General features: G+C 47.2%; 1 protein-coding gene across 7 annotated transcripts; it reads right to left on the bottom strand.

Moving 5' to 3' along the window:
- Window positions 1–1,371: 1,371 nt before the first annotated feature.
- On the bottom strand, window positions 1,372–12,856 carry PPP1R26 (protein phosphatase 1 regulatory subunit 26). 7 transcript variants are annotated; one of them, XM_084821356.1, is made up of 4 exons: window positions 12,653–12,829; window positions 6,287–10,033; window positions 3,108–3,170; window positions 1,372–2,643 (listed from the first exon to the last, which is right to left on the bottom strand). In XM_084821356.1, exons 2-4 carry the CDS (start codon window positions 9,970–9,972, stop codon window positions 2,583–2,585), a joined length of 3,810 nt encoding a protein of 1,269 aa, XP_084677482.1. In that variant the 5' UTR covers window positions 9,973–10,033; window positions 12,653–12,829; the 3' UTR covers window positions 1,372–2,582. The 7 variants fall into 7 exon arrangements, 6 of the variants coding, with proteins under 6 accessions (XP_084677482.1, XP_084677484.1, XP_084677486.1 ...); XM_084821361.1 differs by having other exon boundaries at window positions 1,374–2,643; window positions 7,135–10,033; window positions 12,653–12,782; XM_084821358.1 differs by lacking the exon at window positions 3,108–3,170 and having other exon boundaries at window positions 12,653–12,856.
- Window positions 12,857–14,790: the final 1,934 nt, after the last annotated feature.

Raw genomic sequence — 14,790 nt, 5'->3', positions numbered from 1 at the left:
CTGAGAAAAAAACCCCTTTCCATTGGCTCTTAGGGCTCTGGGGGAATGAATCCAGGCTGTGGGAAAAGTACCCGCAACACCTCTGATGCAGAAGGTCTCAGGTTCCATCCCTGGCAGCATCTCCAGGTAGGGCTAGGAAAGAATCCTGCCTGAAGCCCTGGCCAACTGTTGCTGCCAGTCAGTGTCGACAATACTGGGCTAGATGGACCACGGTTCTGACTCAGTAGAAAGCGACTTCCTAGGTTCTATTAGCATCCCCAGTGACAGGTACCATGACAGCTGCAGGAACGTGCCAAGGCGCCCACAAAGCTCTCTGCTCTGTTCTTCCATGGTTTGCCCACATCCTCCTTTTTTAGGTTTTTGGCAGAGGAGACCTGAGCTTCTGCACTCCCGTCTGGAGTCCTCCTGTGGAATCCCACAGCAGGAGTGGGAAGGTGGTGGAGGTCATGACCAAGGAGAGGTCTCATCCCTCCCTGCATAGGGTGATGGGGGTGGGGGTGATTTTCAGGGTGAATAAACTGATCCTGGGTTTAGTGTAGGGCTTTCAGGGTTTTGCTGTCTCGAGACAATGCCTGACCAGAGCCACAAACTACTTGACAAAAGGAAAGAGCGACTGCTGATACAATGTGAGGGGGTTTCTTCTTGGTGTTGCCTCACCTGCTTGTCTGCTGAAAAACCCTTATAGCAACTTTCCCTAACATTGCGCTCTCCAGATGTGTTGGGCTGCAACACACATCTGGAGGGCACTAGGTTGTGGGGGGATCCCTTACAAATTTATTTGGCATGCCAGGAGATCGTTCCTGCTGTGAAAAAGGGAGTGGTGCTCCATCCCCGCTTGACTACACTGCTAATCCTGGTAGCTCACGCTTCCAGGATCGACACTGGATCCTGTGAAATGCTCCTACAAATGCTCAGCCTTTTCACCAACCGGTGCCCTCTCCCGCTTGCTGCTATGAGCGCCATTAAATGCCCTTTTGGATACTGGAAAACCAACCAAACAGGAGCCTCTCCCTCTCCATCCCAGGTAAATGTTCCACACTCAAAAGATTAATCTTCCGTCCCTGGCCAATCCAAAGTCTGTCGACTTGTGTCAAGCCTGCAAATGGGGCACATGTACTTATTTTCTTATTTTGCATGGGCTTTTCTGGAGTACCTTTTCACAATTCTGGTTTTGCCAGTCAAAAAGGAGGAACAAGGAGTTCTGCCCAGCACTGATCCCCACTTCCCCAGAAAACCTATTCCGTCACCCCCATGCAAAATTCCACAGGCACGCTGGGCCTAACAGAGTTCTGGATTGTGCTGTACAGCCAATTACTATTCCTTGAAAAAACAAACAATGCAACTTTCACAGAAATGCAAGCAGATCCCAAAGAAGAGTCTATAGTTTTTATTACAACAGCAACTGCTGTGCCCAGTAACAATCAGAACTTTGTTTTATGTACAAGACCAACACTGGAATCTCATAAGAGCAACCTCTTTCTGCCTGGAAAGATCCATAATGAGAGACCTTGCTACTGGGTGTGGAAAAAGAGTTAATCTGTGGCTATGATGCTGCTAGTTCTTATGTACTGGGTCTTCAAAGTATTTTTATTCTAAGACAAACATTGAACATAAATACATTTAACACAATTTTCTCAAGGAACACTCACGTGAAAAAGAACACACCCAGTGCAGAGATTTTGTAGGTCCCCAAGTAAATAAAATCTTGGCAGCGGCTTCTCTTTGGCAAGAGACACTCCTCCAGCAAGTTTATGTAGCTTATTCACTTCTGTGATCTGTGGTCCATCCTCTTTGCTTTCTCCAAAGCACTGGAAAAGCAGAGTAGGATGGGTTGGGATTCTTGCTAGAACTGGATCTGTTGTGTGTAATAAACTGGAGCTTTTCTTGCTAGCAATTTCCACCATCCAGGGGACCTGACAGCTGCTCGACCTTGCTGTGTGCTGGCTGGCATGAAGGAAGAGCACTACTGACATTGCAGCATCCTCACACAACAATGCCATTAAAGCAACCAGGGGTTGCACTTATTCCAGAATCCTTGGGTGGAATCAGTCTAGAACAGGTGGGCAACTTGAGGCCCTCTGGATTTCTGGCCTAAAACTCCCATCACCCTTAGTCCAGCACAGCCAATGGTGAGAGATGATGGGAGTAGTAGGCCAAAACATCTGGAGGGCCGAGTTGCTCACCCCTGGTGCCAAATACATGGTTTCAGAATGTAAACATTAAATGTGGTTTTATTCGTGTTTACAAAACCAAGAATAATGAGAATATAGAACATGTTAAAGCAAACAAATAGAATCTGAATCTTAACAAAATCAGGAATGAACCATCTGTATAACCAAACAGGGTGCCTAGCAGAACCATCCATACATTCAAATCTTTGGGAAGATCCTTCATGAGGCTCTAAGAACATTCACATGGGATTTACTGACTGGTTTGCCAGGTGATTTTCTCCAATGCAGGACTACCTGGTTGAATCATGTACATAGGGGTAGAATTTGACCCTGTATCACATAACTTCTGAGGCCACAGACAATTGGAACAGCCATCTCTTGGTTTTTTCCACAATTGCTTTTCTTCTAGGGCTACAGGATACATAGTCTTCCAGGACTACATACATGCCACGGGATCAATTTCTTTTTCTTCCTGGGAGGGAAAAAAATTAGAACAAATGAACAGCACTGTTCATGTCCCACTCAGTGTGTGTTCATCTCTTGAGTTACTCTGCTTTGCTCTTTCAGTCTTGCCTGGCTGTTCCATCCATGCACCTGGGAGAGCCAACTCTGACCTGCTTGTGTGTGTGGGGGACGCTGGGAGTTGTCGTCCAACACATCTGGAGGGCACCAGGCTGGGGAAGATCTATGCAGATCTTCCAAGTTGGCATAGGCTGGGGGCTGTCTTTGAGTGAATGGTCCCTGAATGTTTGAAAGTGGCTTCCAAACGGGTGCTTGCGGCTCCTGGGAGCCCTTGATGAATTAAGTCCTCACAGTACCCCAGCATGCTCCAGCACACAGCCTGGGAATTACTGTTGGGGATGCTCTGAAGACTCTTGAATGTACAAATTCCACGAGACAAAGAGCTCTCAGCCGAACATACTCAGCAGAACATACTTTCCTGGCTGTAGGTTTTGCCCTCCTGGAATTTCAACCAGCTTCAGGCTTCTTGCCGAGCACCTGTGAAAAGGATAAGCAGCAAAACTGACTCACTTGATGGAAGGGAATTCAACTCTTTTGCCAGGGCTGTGGCACCCATAGCAACCTGTGCTTGGTGGCTTACATGTCACTGTGCTTAAGGGTCACTGTGGACCCAGAGGGATCTGTGCCAGTGTCTGTTTTCCGTATGAGTAGGTGCAAATTTAGAAATAATTACTATAAATAGAAATGTAAGACATCTCACCATAGTGGAGAAACCGACTAGGTGACCTGTGTGCCTGCTCAGTCTGCCAACCAGGTGCTAACTTGATGGGCAACTTCAGGGCCCCCGTTGGCTCCCCCTTCTTAATTACTTATCATTCTTTATCTGGCTGGGGAATCTGGCAGGACTTTTTTCTGTCTAAACATGCATAGGATTGTGCTTTTAGCGACCCATTTGCTTCATTAGCAGTGGTGTTTCTTTGTCATCGCTTTCTTGAGATCACTTTTCCTCCTTTGTTTTTGGTCCAGAAGGCATCTCACTGCAGCCCTATGCCCCCAAACAGGGGTGTCCGACAAGTAGTACTCTTGTGAAAACAGTGGATATTTGGCCTCAGGGAACCCACTTTTGTTACAAGGTTTTTGTTCCTTTGGCGTCCTGTTGACAGACACCTTAAAGCAGATTTCTGTTTTCTATTACTGTGTCTATGTTGTGATACGTCCCTTTGATCAAGCGTCTTAAGACACAGGACAGAGTAGCTTTGGAAATGGCCTGAGCAGGACAGAGGTGGTTGTGAACCCAGGTCTAAAATGTAGGAGACACAACTTAAAACCAGTTTTGGTTTCACGGTTCATAATCTGAACACAGTTTATTAAATCTTATAAATGTATGAATGTACATCAGTTCTTATATACAAAACAAACGCTTCTTAATTTAAAAAGTGCTTCTTCAACCAGATAGCATTGAAATCACAAGCTACAAATTACTGCAATTCAACAGAAAAATGAATGGATACACAGGATCCGAGGCACACCAACCTCCCCACGAGGGCACCGCACACTCCTCTGAATGTTCAGGTTAATTTAATGAAAGAATTTAAAGAGGAGGAATGTTCAGCAGAGAAAGGACAGACTGAACAGGACATTCACAAGATTTGAATCCTATAAAAGCAGCATTTAAAAATAAAATGCCACTTGAAAAATACCAGGTTGCATTCCAATTGTGAACTAAGGCCTCTTTCTGATTGCACACTTCCTTCTAGTGAAACAACAGGAAAATAACATCACACTGACCTGGTTCACACGTAACACTAACCCATGGTTTATTTAACTTATGGGTTGCATTCTGGGTTGTTGTGATGTGCAAACCCAGCTGTGATAACAAACCATGGTTTGTTAACCATGAACAACCCAGAAAGAGAAGCCATGGTTTGCTGTTGGACTGTGAACTCTGGGTTGTTTAAATCATGGGTTTATATGTGTGAACTCAGAATCGTGGGTTGTTCTGCCAAGTGACAGAGGCGGCACACGACAGTGATAAAAAAACCACAGCCCGCTCTATATGCCAGTATGACAGCACCGCAAGGGCATTTGGGATACAGGAAGGGAGTGGGTGAAGGAGTGGGGAAACAAACAACCCAGGGATCGAGAAAACAAACCACAGTTTGTTTGATCATCTGCCAAGCAAACCCTGGGTAGGGCATCAAACCAGGGGTTAAATAAACCATAGGTTAGTGTTATGCGCGAACCAGGTCAGCATGGAAACAGATGCATGTCCAACACTTTCCATGATATCAAGTCACGCTTCTAAGAACAAGGGTACAAATGGGATATGGGCCCCACACTCAGTTCATCCTTCTCCTCACTTTGCACTGCTTATTAAATATCCCAGTTGTTTTGAACTGGAAGGAACTTCCAGAAGCACCTAGTTTTCAAATAGTAAATGTAAGAAGCAACTGAGTTACAGTAACTCATCCTGATCCGGCAAATCCTTCCGAATGGAAAAGCTTTGGTGCATGAATGCTCCCCTGCCCCCCACCCCAGCTTGTAAGGCCCATTCATCTTCATGGGGGCAGGAGCTCCATGGCCACAATTCTTCTATGTGTGCACTAAAATAACTGGGGGAGCCCATGAGTGCAAGAGAGAGTGTGCACAGCTCTTTGGACTGAGGCAAGTGAGAGGAGCAGACCTGGCCATCCCAGAAATAAATGGTAAACAAGGACGATAAAGGAGAATGTCCTATATTCGCTTCATTGTTGTATCAAAAAATGTGCTTCTGTAAATTGACCCATTTCACTCAATTGCACCTGTTTTACAAGTCTTTCTTCATAAATGTTACAAATCATTTACAAGCACAAGAGGCTATGCTGTTAATGGCCCATTTCGCATGTCAAAACCCACTTAAAAAAATTTTTTTTTTTAATTGTGCATTGCTTTGAATGAGGCAGCAGCTAAACAAGCCAGGGATGCTCTGTCCTGGGATTGTTTAGTTTCACGTCTAAACGCTGGCATGTCTTTCCCCGCAAAAGCCAGAGAAAATGGGGCCAATGTGTCTTCTGCCTGGGTGCATCCTAGATTAAATCATAAAAGACCACACTTACATTAATCATCTATTACAATAAACATGATTAACTACAGTTCTCTGTAGTTAGACATGCTCTATAAATCATTATAAAAAGATTTCCCTAAGCACCTTTAAAATAATTTTTAAAATCCTTACCAAGAGAAAAAAAAAACAATAATCCAAGTACATGTAATTGGAGACGCTTCTTCACATGAGTGTTTGCATCAGTATTTTCCACATTTCCCTTTTAGTTTCAGGTGCACTGGAGACATAGACAGTGCGGTCTGCTTTATAAGCATTACTTTTTCCTGACACAGAGATGAACCTCCATGTCAGAAAAAGCATTTACGTTGATAAGCACAAGTTTTCCACCATGGGTGACTGGATCTGGAGTAGCTGAGCAGATAAAGCTGCCCTATCCATATACAAAGGACAAGATGAGGGGGGGGGGGGAATCACACGCCCATTTTCATATGAATTCTTACTTCTTCCAACATGGAGATTAATCACAATCTCAGAAAATTAACCTATGATGCAGCTTTTTTGGAGTTATTTTTAAAAATGAGAACGCTGTTAAAATGTAGAAAGTACTTACAAACTGGAGGCTCTGCTTTTCACCAGACAATGCGTATACCCTACTACAGGTACATCTGTAAATTCGGCAGAACCCCCCTCTAAAACCTTTGGGGACGGTTCCTCAGTTATCATATATTGGCCGATCAAGGATTTCTCTTTCAGCGGTGAATCACAAGTGCTGCTGGGGACTTCACTGCTGTTGTGCTCTTGGACTCTCCCTTCCTCTTCTCTAACAGGGATCTCAACATGCAACAGTCCTGTGCGAGCTTTGATCCCTTCAATATCATCTACTTTGTGCTCCTGCAAATGAAGACCTGGGCTCGGATCCACACAGTAGCAAGGCTCCTGGTCTCCCAAAGGTTTAATTTGGGCTAGATTTATCCCTTCATTAGGTGAAGTGGCAACCTGTGTTTCCCCATTCTTTTCTTGTATGCAGGGATGCCACCCTTCTGTAGTGTACCTTGAAGATAAATCTGCCTTTCTTAGTCCTGTCTCACTCCTGGAACCTAGGATCCCTTTCTGCACAGACCCTTCACACCTCTCACCAAGGATATTTGCTGCAGAGTCACCTCCCTGACTTTTGAATAAGGAAAACTCTATGCTCTGTCTTTTCCCCAAAAGCACTGATCTCTTTTTATTTGGAGCACTTTTGAGACTCGCTATCAGCTTGCTGGAAATTTTGAATTCATAGGCGCTCTTCCTTTTGAAAGGAGACATAGGCTTAAAATAATTTTGCAATTTACGGCTCTCTCCCTTGTCCTTCCCAGATGGAAGGCTTCTCTGATCACAGATCACCTTTCTTTCTAGTGCAGTCCTCTTTACAGATAAACCTGCACCCTTAATACCTCGGTTTGCCCGTGGCCTCACCGTAGCTCGGCTGCGCATATCTTCTGCGTACGCTAATGTTTGCTCACCATTACGGGAAGCATTTCCTACAGTCTCTCCTTCAGCTCTCAGAGAGCTTCTCAACTTAACAATTGGTGGAATTGCCTCCTTCGCTTTTGTACTCGGTTTCAGTAAGACGTTGCCCCCACCCTGGAACAGCTGGCACTTTGCTTTACATAGAGCAGTTTGGGGTTTATCAACTTGCAGCGTCTTAACAGTTTCGTCGGTCCCAGGTAGCACCATGGTACTGGTGGAGTCTTTGGCCTTTTCTGCCAAAAATCTCCGGATTTCTTGTTCGATGCTGTCGTCGCTATCAATGGAGCTGCTATCATCAGTCAAGGATGTGGCAGTCCAAAGACACTGATTGTTTTTTGCTGCCTCATGGATTTCTGGCCCAGAAGTTGGGTTAGTCTGGCATTCCTTTTTAAATTCAAATGCGAACTGTATGGTCTTTGCACCTTTTGGTTTCCCCCGGACAATGGTTTGAGGCCCTTTCTTTGTATCCTCCTCCTCCTCAACATCTCTTCTGGAACTCAGAAGGCAACTTTTTAGCAAGGTGGGAGTTTTGGATTTGCACTCTCTTTCTTCGGTCTCAAAAATGTGCATTTCGGTGTTGCCAAAACTAACTTTTCTCTTGCATGGAATTCTTTGGTCTTTGGATTTTCTCTTTAGCTTCCGTTTGGATCGTAAGAGGTCTTTGATAGCTGTATCCAGATCTTCATCGCTATCTAAGGAGCTACTCTTGTCACCAGCTCCATATTTCTGTTGACCTCGGCTTGTATTTTTTACAAGTTTTCCAGAACCAAAAAGCCCCTGCGACAAAGGGTTTGTGAAATCTACAAAACTGGCAGTGGTTAGAGTGTCTTGCTGGCACGTAGCTGTTCCTCCAGCTTCACCATTTTTCAGTCTGTTTACACCATCCTCCTCTAGTGATGCAGAGATTGTTGAATCATTAATATCCACACAACTATAGCCCATCTCTGACAGTATCACTTGCGTGTTCTGGCTCGGTCTGGATGTTTTACTTTCCCCCTTAAGTTTCCTTCTGCGATTCAGTGACATCTTTAATGGCTTGCGGAATGCAAGCTTGTGGTTTCTGGTTGGCTCATCAGGCTGCCCAGAGGAAGAAGGAATCTGGACAGAGCGTGAAGCCTCTTTGGGTTTTGTTATCAAGCGTTCTGTCTGTGCTTTCACAGCCAAATAAGCTCGTATCTCTTGTTCAATGCTGTCATCGCTGTCTACAGCATTGCTGTCACTCTCATTTTGGAAAGGAGGCACATTCTGGGAGCAGAAGAAAGGGTTCGTCACATATGTTCTGTTGTCGCTTCCTGTAGGGAGAGGTAGGATAGTCTTGGAGATGTCCAGAATGGCTTCTGCACACATCAGCTCAGCAGCCGTGTCTGCTCGGCAAGAGGCCTGGAATGTGACTGCACACTTGGCAAAACTGTTTTCTGGAGGGGCACAACTTCTGCTTTTCTCCAGGTTGCGACAAATGCCACCAATCCTATTTAATTCTGCTGGCTTCGAGCTGATGTGTTTCCTCTTGCTGCTCAGAGCTTTCCTTGGGATTTCTGGCAAGGCACTTTTCATTGAATGGATTGTCAGGCCTGCGGACATGTCTCCGGCCCTAAACTCTTCCTTTGGAAAAGGAAGACCGTCTGTTTTGCAGTCTGCCGCTTTTCGGATTTTCTCTAGTTGGTAAAGCTGAATAGCTTCTTCGATGCCATCATCACTACTTGAATCAGATACGTCTATGCTTTCAAGTCCTTGCTCTCCTTTGCCCTTCCAAAGCTTTTGACTTTTCTCACCTCCTTTGCTTTGTTCTAGTGTACAGGGATGACCAGCCAAAGGTGTTTTAAAGTGAGCTTGGCCTGTTGCTTTGAAGTCCGCAAGCTCTTCATTGGCTTTTGCTTGCAAACATTTAGGAGTGTTGGTGTCTTGTAGTTCAGGATGCCGCCTCAAGAACAGTGCCTTGCCCCCTCGCTTTAAAGAACTCTGGCATGCTTTGCTAGTTCCATCTTTCCGACTCCTGATCACCAACTTCTCTTGGGTGTCTTTCTGTCCAAGTCGCCTATTCCTTCCAGTTACGTTCTTCTTCCTTGCTTGCTGTTTCTTCTCATTTATGAATTGTTCTATCTCCGCTTTTATGCTCTGTTCAAAAGAGTCATCGCTGCTCACACTGCAAGGGGAGGAAGCCCATCGGACAGCATCCTCTCCTAAGTAATCAGGAGCAAGGTGCTGCTGTACCACACCTGCCTTAATGTTTTCAGGAAACAGATGACAAGCTGCGTTGTGTGAAGGATGCTCCTGACGGACCTGCCTGTCTCCATCCAAACCATGCAACCTCTTCGTGTGGCTTGGTAATGGCTGAATGCTTTGGCCTTTGTTTTTCAGGTATTCCTGAATGGCTTCCTCTATGTCTCTGTCGACAGAATCATCACTGTCAGAATTCAACAAGAGGGGCCCAAATTCTGAGCTCTCCTCCACTTCCATGCCATCCGAGTCAGCAGGGCAGTTGTGTTGAGTGCATTTAATGTGTTCTTGCAATATCCTGCTGCTGCCCCTAAGTTTGTGGCCTCTGCCCTTTGCTCCCTTCTGCTTTTTCTGCATAATGCAGCCATATTCACTGCAGCTGCCCAAGGATGCCTCTTCGCTTTGCAGATTGTTTATGATCATCTGGACTTTGGCGCTCACAGTTGTTCTGGCAATGTCATCTTCAGATTCTGAGAAGCAGACAGGGTATCTACAGCTCCTTGATGGGGCAAAAGGCTCCCATTTTCTCTGAAGGGCCACCAAAGGAGGAGAGTTCATAAGAAACATCCTAGCAGGTAATGAGGCGGCCTGCTGATGGGCTGATTTTCAGGTGAATTGTTCTTCCATCCTAACAGAAAAAGAAAAAAACCCATCATATAATGCACCTATAACATCAGAATTATGGAGAAGGACCACAAGGAAATGCACTCAAGGTTTCCCCATCAAACCTTAGGGTTAATCCTAACCTTAACCCATCAGATCCTACATGTGATGTGTATTATCTTAACACCCTTTAACTAGTAACTAACACTGACAATCATTATAGTTGCAACCTCACCTGATAGATCAGCAAAATTCTAATTGTCATGAACAACTTTCCACCAGCTCACCCAGTTGTAGAAAGACAACCAATCAAAGGGGAGGAAACACTGTGGCTTCATGGTAGAGCCCTTGCTTTGTATGCAGAAGGTCCCAGGTTTGATCCCCAGGTATTTCCAGGTAGGGTCAGAAAAACATCTGCCTAAAACCCTGGAGAGCCACTGCCAATCAATGTTGACAATACTGGGCTAGCTGGATCAAAGGTCTGACCCTGTATGAGGCAGATTCCTATGTAACCCTGGATTTAATCCTAAGTGGCACCCAGTGTCTGGTGCAAGACATGTTACTGAGCCAATTGGAAACAAGGATCATGGTGCCGTCGGATTCACTGTGTATTTAAGTGGATCACTGTAAGGACGTCCAACACAGTCAGGGAACTGGGTGAAAGGTTACCGCGTGTGTGGCTTTTTTGCAAAGAAAAAAGTAACGGGGGAAATTATAAAGATGTATACATTTATGCATGGTGTGGAGAAAGTGGATAGGGAGACATTTTTCTCTCTCATAATAATAGAACCCAAAGCATAGTAAAACTGTGGAATTCACTTCAATAACAGGCAGTGATGGCCACCAATTTGGATGGCTTTAAAAGGGGACTGGACAAGTTCATGGAGGAGAAGGCTATCAATGGCTACTAGTCCTGATGGCTATATATCGGAGTATCAGAGGCAGTATGCCTCTGTATACCAGTTCCTGGGAAACACGAGTGGAAGGGTGCTATAGTGCTACTTGTGGGTTTCCCACAGGCATCTGGTTGGCCACTGTGTGAACAGAATGCTGGACTAGATGGACCTTGGTCTAATCCAGCATGGATCATCTTATGTTCTTAATTAATACACCTGGGAGAGCTTCCACCACAGGACAGCATATACCTTCAGTGAGTTCCTGTCACAAACTCTTTGCTCCTCTCTGCCCAAGACTGAAAATAATCCTAACGGATGATTTAAAAAACCCATTATGATTGCAATTCTATACCCACTTCCCTGGGAATAAGCGCCACTGAACTCAATGGAGCTTACTTCTGAGTAGATACATACAAGATTGCACTGTAAATGGACCCAAGTCTGACATTAAAAAATGGCAACCTTTAGAACTCAGACAACATTTCAGTCTCCAAGGGCACTCTTAAGGCATATCCCCACAGGAACCTACAAAAGAAGCCTCCAGTGTAAAACGGCTGGACTACACTTTTTTTTATTTTTTTTTTTACATTTGGACCCAGTTGGGTTTCTTTTCCACTGCAGAAGTTAAAATTAGTATAGCCACAGCTACAAACGCTTGTGGCACCTTAAAGACTAACACTTTTATTATGGCATAAGCTTTCTCGCATTACAGTTCACATCATCGCACACACCTGTAGTCACTCCACGTGTCTGACGATTATAGTCCACAGAAGCTTATGCCATAATAAATTTGTTAGGGTGGTTGGATCCAGATTTACGCTAGACTGACTGCGCTGGCAGAAGTGGACTTCCCCACCCCCTCCTTCCCAGAGCAGCCCCTCCAGACCCCAGAAAATGCTACACGGAGACTCAGGAGACCTTGCTGAATGGGGTGGGCTGTCGTGCGGGGGGAGGGGCGATCCCCCCAAAACAGGTGGAGGGTCCTTCCACGAGCCTCTCGAGGAATGCAGATCCTGGATCCAACCCTTTTAAGCTGCCACAAGACTCTTTGGATTGTAGTCCGTGAAAGTTTCTGCCAGAACAAGGGTGCAATCCCATGCATGTTTAGACAGGAAAAAAAACCCTATAACTCCCAGGATTCTGGCTGGGGAATGCTGGGAGCTGTAGGACTTTTATCCGCCTAAACATGCGTAGGATTGCGCCCTAAATGTGCCAAGTCTTCAAGGTGCTACAAGACTCTCGTTGGCTTTGCTGCCACAGGCTAAGCCAAGGGGGGTCCCTCTGGAAATCCTAAAAATAAGCCAATGAACACATTCACGCCTGCAGCACAGACCCCATCCCAAGCATGCCTGGAGCCTCCCTTGGGGCTGTGTCTCACCCAGCTGGCATCCTCCACCCAGCCCCCTGCCCGGCCTTCTGACCCCTGGGGCCTTGACCCTCCCAAGCCTAGATCTCGCAGCTGCTCCCGCCAGGGCCTCCTAACGCCCCGTCCCCACCCTGCTCCGGGCAAGTACCCCCACCCGCCACACCCGGGCAGCTGCCCCTCCCCGCCCCCCTCGCCTGCCCCCGCAGCACCCCCCCGCTCCTCCGCCCCCGCCGCAATCCGTTTCGGCCCGGTAGGCCGCGCCGCCTCGGCCCGCGCGCCGCTCCCAGGCCCCGTTGCCAGGGCAACGGGCCGGGCCTACCCCGCCGCCGGCTGCCCGGAGGCGCCGCGCTCGCGTCGGCCCGCGCCCGGCCCCGCCCCTCACCTGGCCGGCGTGGCCCAGCCGGCAGGAGCCCCGCGGCCAGCCGGGGACGGAGGGAGGCGCGGGCGCCGGGTGGCTGCGTCGCCCGCCGCCGGGCCCAGAGCGCGCGCGAGGGACATGCGCCGCCCGCGGGGAGGGCTCCGGGCCGGGGGCGGGACCGGGCGGCCATCGGCTCGGCCTGCCGGCCCAAGCCGGCCGGGCGGGTCCGCCCACCCGCGCCCGGCGGCGGCCGAGGGGACCGAAGGGAGCCGCCTTTGGACCCCGCAGCCCGGGACGACGGGAGGCGGCCCCGGAGCCTGGCTGGGGGAGGCAAGGGGGCGCAGCCACCGCGGGGGAAACTGAGTCAGGGGCCGAGGGAAGGGGGGGCGAGCAGAGCCGAGCAGGGGGGGCTCGGAAGCCCCTTTCCTCCCCCCTTCGCCCGCCCGCAGCCCTTAAGGCTCCCCCTCCCCCCTCTCCCTGTCTTTCTTTCCCCTGCCTCAGGTGCCTTCCTAGGGCCTGTTCGCTCCTACAGCCCCTTTTCTTCCTTCCCGGTTTCTGCTCTTTTCTTTCTTTCCTGCCAGCTCCCTCTCCCGCTGTCTGCCTCTGTTTTTCCGTTCCTTCGTTCCTAAACTTTCTTTCCATTCTTTCTTTTCTCTCTCCTCTAACTTTCCTTCCCCCTGACTCAGTTTCCCCCGAAGTGCCTGCTGTTCCCTTCCTCTTTCTCTCTCTGTGGCTCAGTTTCCCGCAAAGTGACTTTGCATTCCTACATTTCCTTTCCTTCGTTTTCCTTTCTCTTCCCCTGTTTTCCTTTCCTGCCTTGGTCTTTGTCCTTTCCTGATCTGTTTTTCTTTGTCTCTGTCTCAGTTTCCCTCGAAGTGTCTGCTCTTCCCTTCCTTCCCTTTCTTCCTAAATGTTTCTATGTCTGCCTCAGTTTCCCTCGAAGTGCCCGTTCTTTCTTTCTTTCTTTCTTTCTTTCCTTCCTTCCTCCCCCCGTCCCTCTGCCTCCGCAGCCCTTGTAGTGCCCGCTCTTCCTTTCCCTTCCATTCCTACATTTCCCTTCCTGCATTCTTAAATGTCTTCCTTTCCTTCATTCTCCCTTTTCTTCTCCTGCTTCCTTTTCCTACCTTGTTCTCCTTCTTTCCCTCTGACTCGCTTGCTCTTATTTTCTTTCCAACTTCCTTTTCTTCTCCCTTTCCCTCAAGATCAGCCCTCCCCAAACTGGTGCCCTCCAGATGTTTTGGACTTCAACTCCTAGCAGACCCTGCCAGCAGAGCCAATGGTCAGGAATGCTGGGAGTTGTAGTCCAACCGCCAAGAGAGCTTTGACTTTTGGGCAGGATAGAAATGTAATAAATGAAAGGAAAGGAAACATCTGGAGAGTACCAACTTGGGGAAGTCTGCCTCAAAAGTATTCTGACTGGGTCATGTTGGGAGTTGTAGGACTTTTTTTTTTGTCTAAACATGCTGGTGCTAAACGTGCATCATTGCACCCTAAAGGAGCTAGGTCAAATGTGTTGAAGCTGCCTGGATTGATTTAGGACAGGGGTGGGCAACTTAAGGCTCTCCAGATGTTTTGCCCTACAACTCCTATCAGCCCTAGCCAGCATAGGCAATCATGGGAATTGTAGGCCAAAACATCTGGAGGGCCACAAGTTGCCCACTGCTAGGAAAAGCATGGCCAAAGATTAGAGGAACCTCTAGCAAAATTTATCTGGGAAACTTCCCACATCTATTTTATGACTCTTTTGTTTTGATTCTATTTTAGGATTATATGAGCATTTTTGGTGTCTTGTTTTGTACAGTGCCCTGATACCTTTGGATGAAAGATGGTTTAAAAATCTTGTAATAATAATACTAATCCTACAACTAAAAATATAACTTTAGGTACCAATATGATAGATAAAACCAGCATGTTAGAAATATGCTTTGGAAAGAAAGAAAAGGCATTTCAGCTTTTCAGAATGAGACATTCTCTCTAAGGTGCCAAATCCCACATTTGCTTGGTGATGCTGTGGGCCTGAGGAATGCCTACAGAGCTGCTTATATGATAGTCGCGTGGATGTTCATCAGTCACACCCTTTGAGCAAAGATGCTGAATTGTTCATATAAACATAATTTTATTTCCATAATTCCAGCCCATCTCCATGGTGGATAAAGCCAACT

This window comes from Heloderma suspectum, chromosome 14, assembly GCF_057233095.1.
Source record: "Heloderma suspectum isolate Gila_16-S chromosome 14, 16-S_ref, whole genome shotgun sequence".
Taxonomy (NCBI): domain Eukaryota; kingdom Metazoa; phylum Chordata; class Lepidosauria; order Squamata; family Helodermatidae; genus Heloderma; species Heloderma suspectum.
Note: the sequence above shows the minus strand (reverse complement) of the source record. Positions and strands in the feature narration are given on the sequence as shown.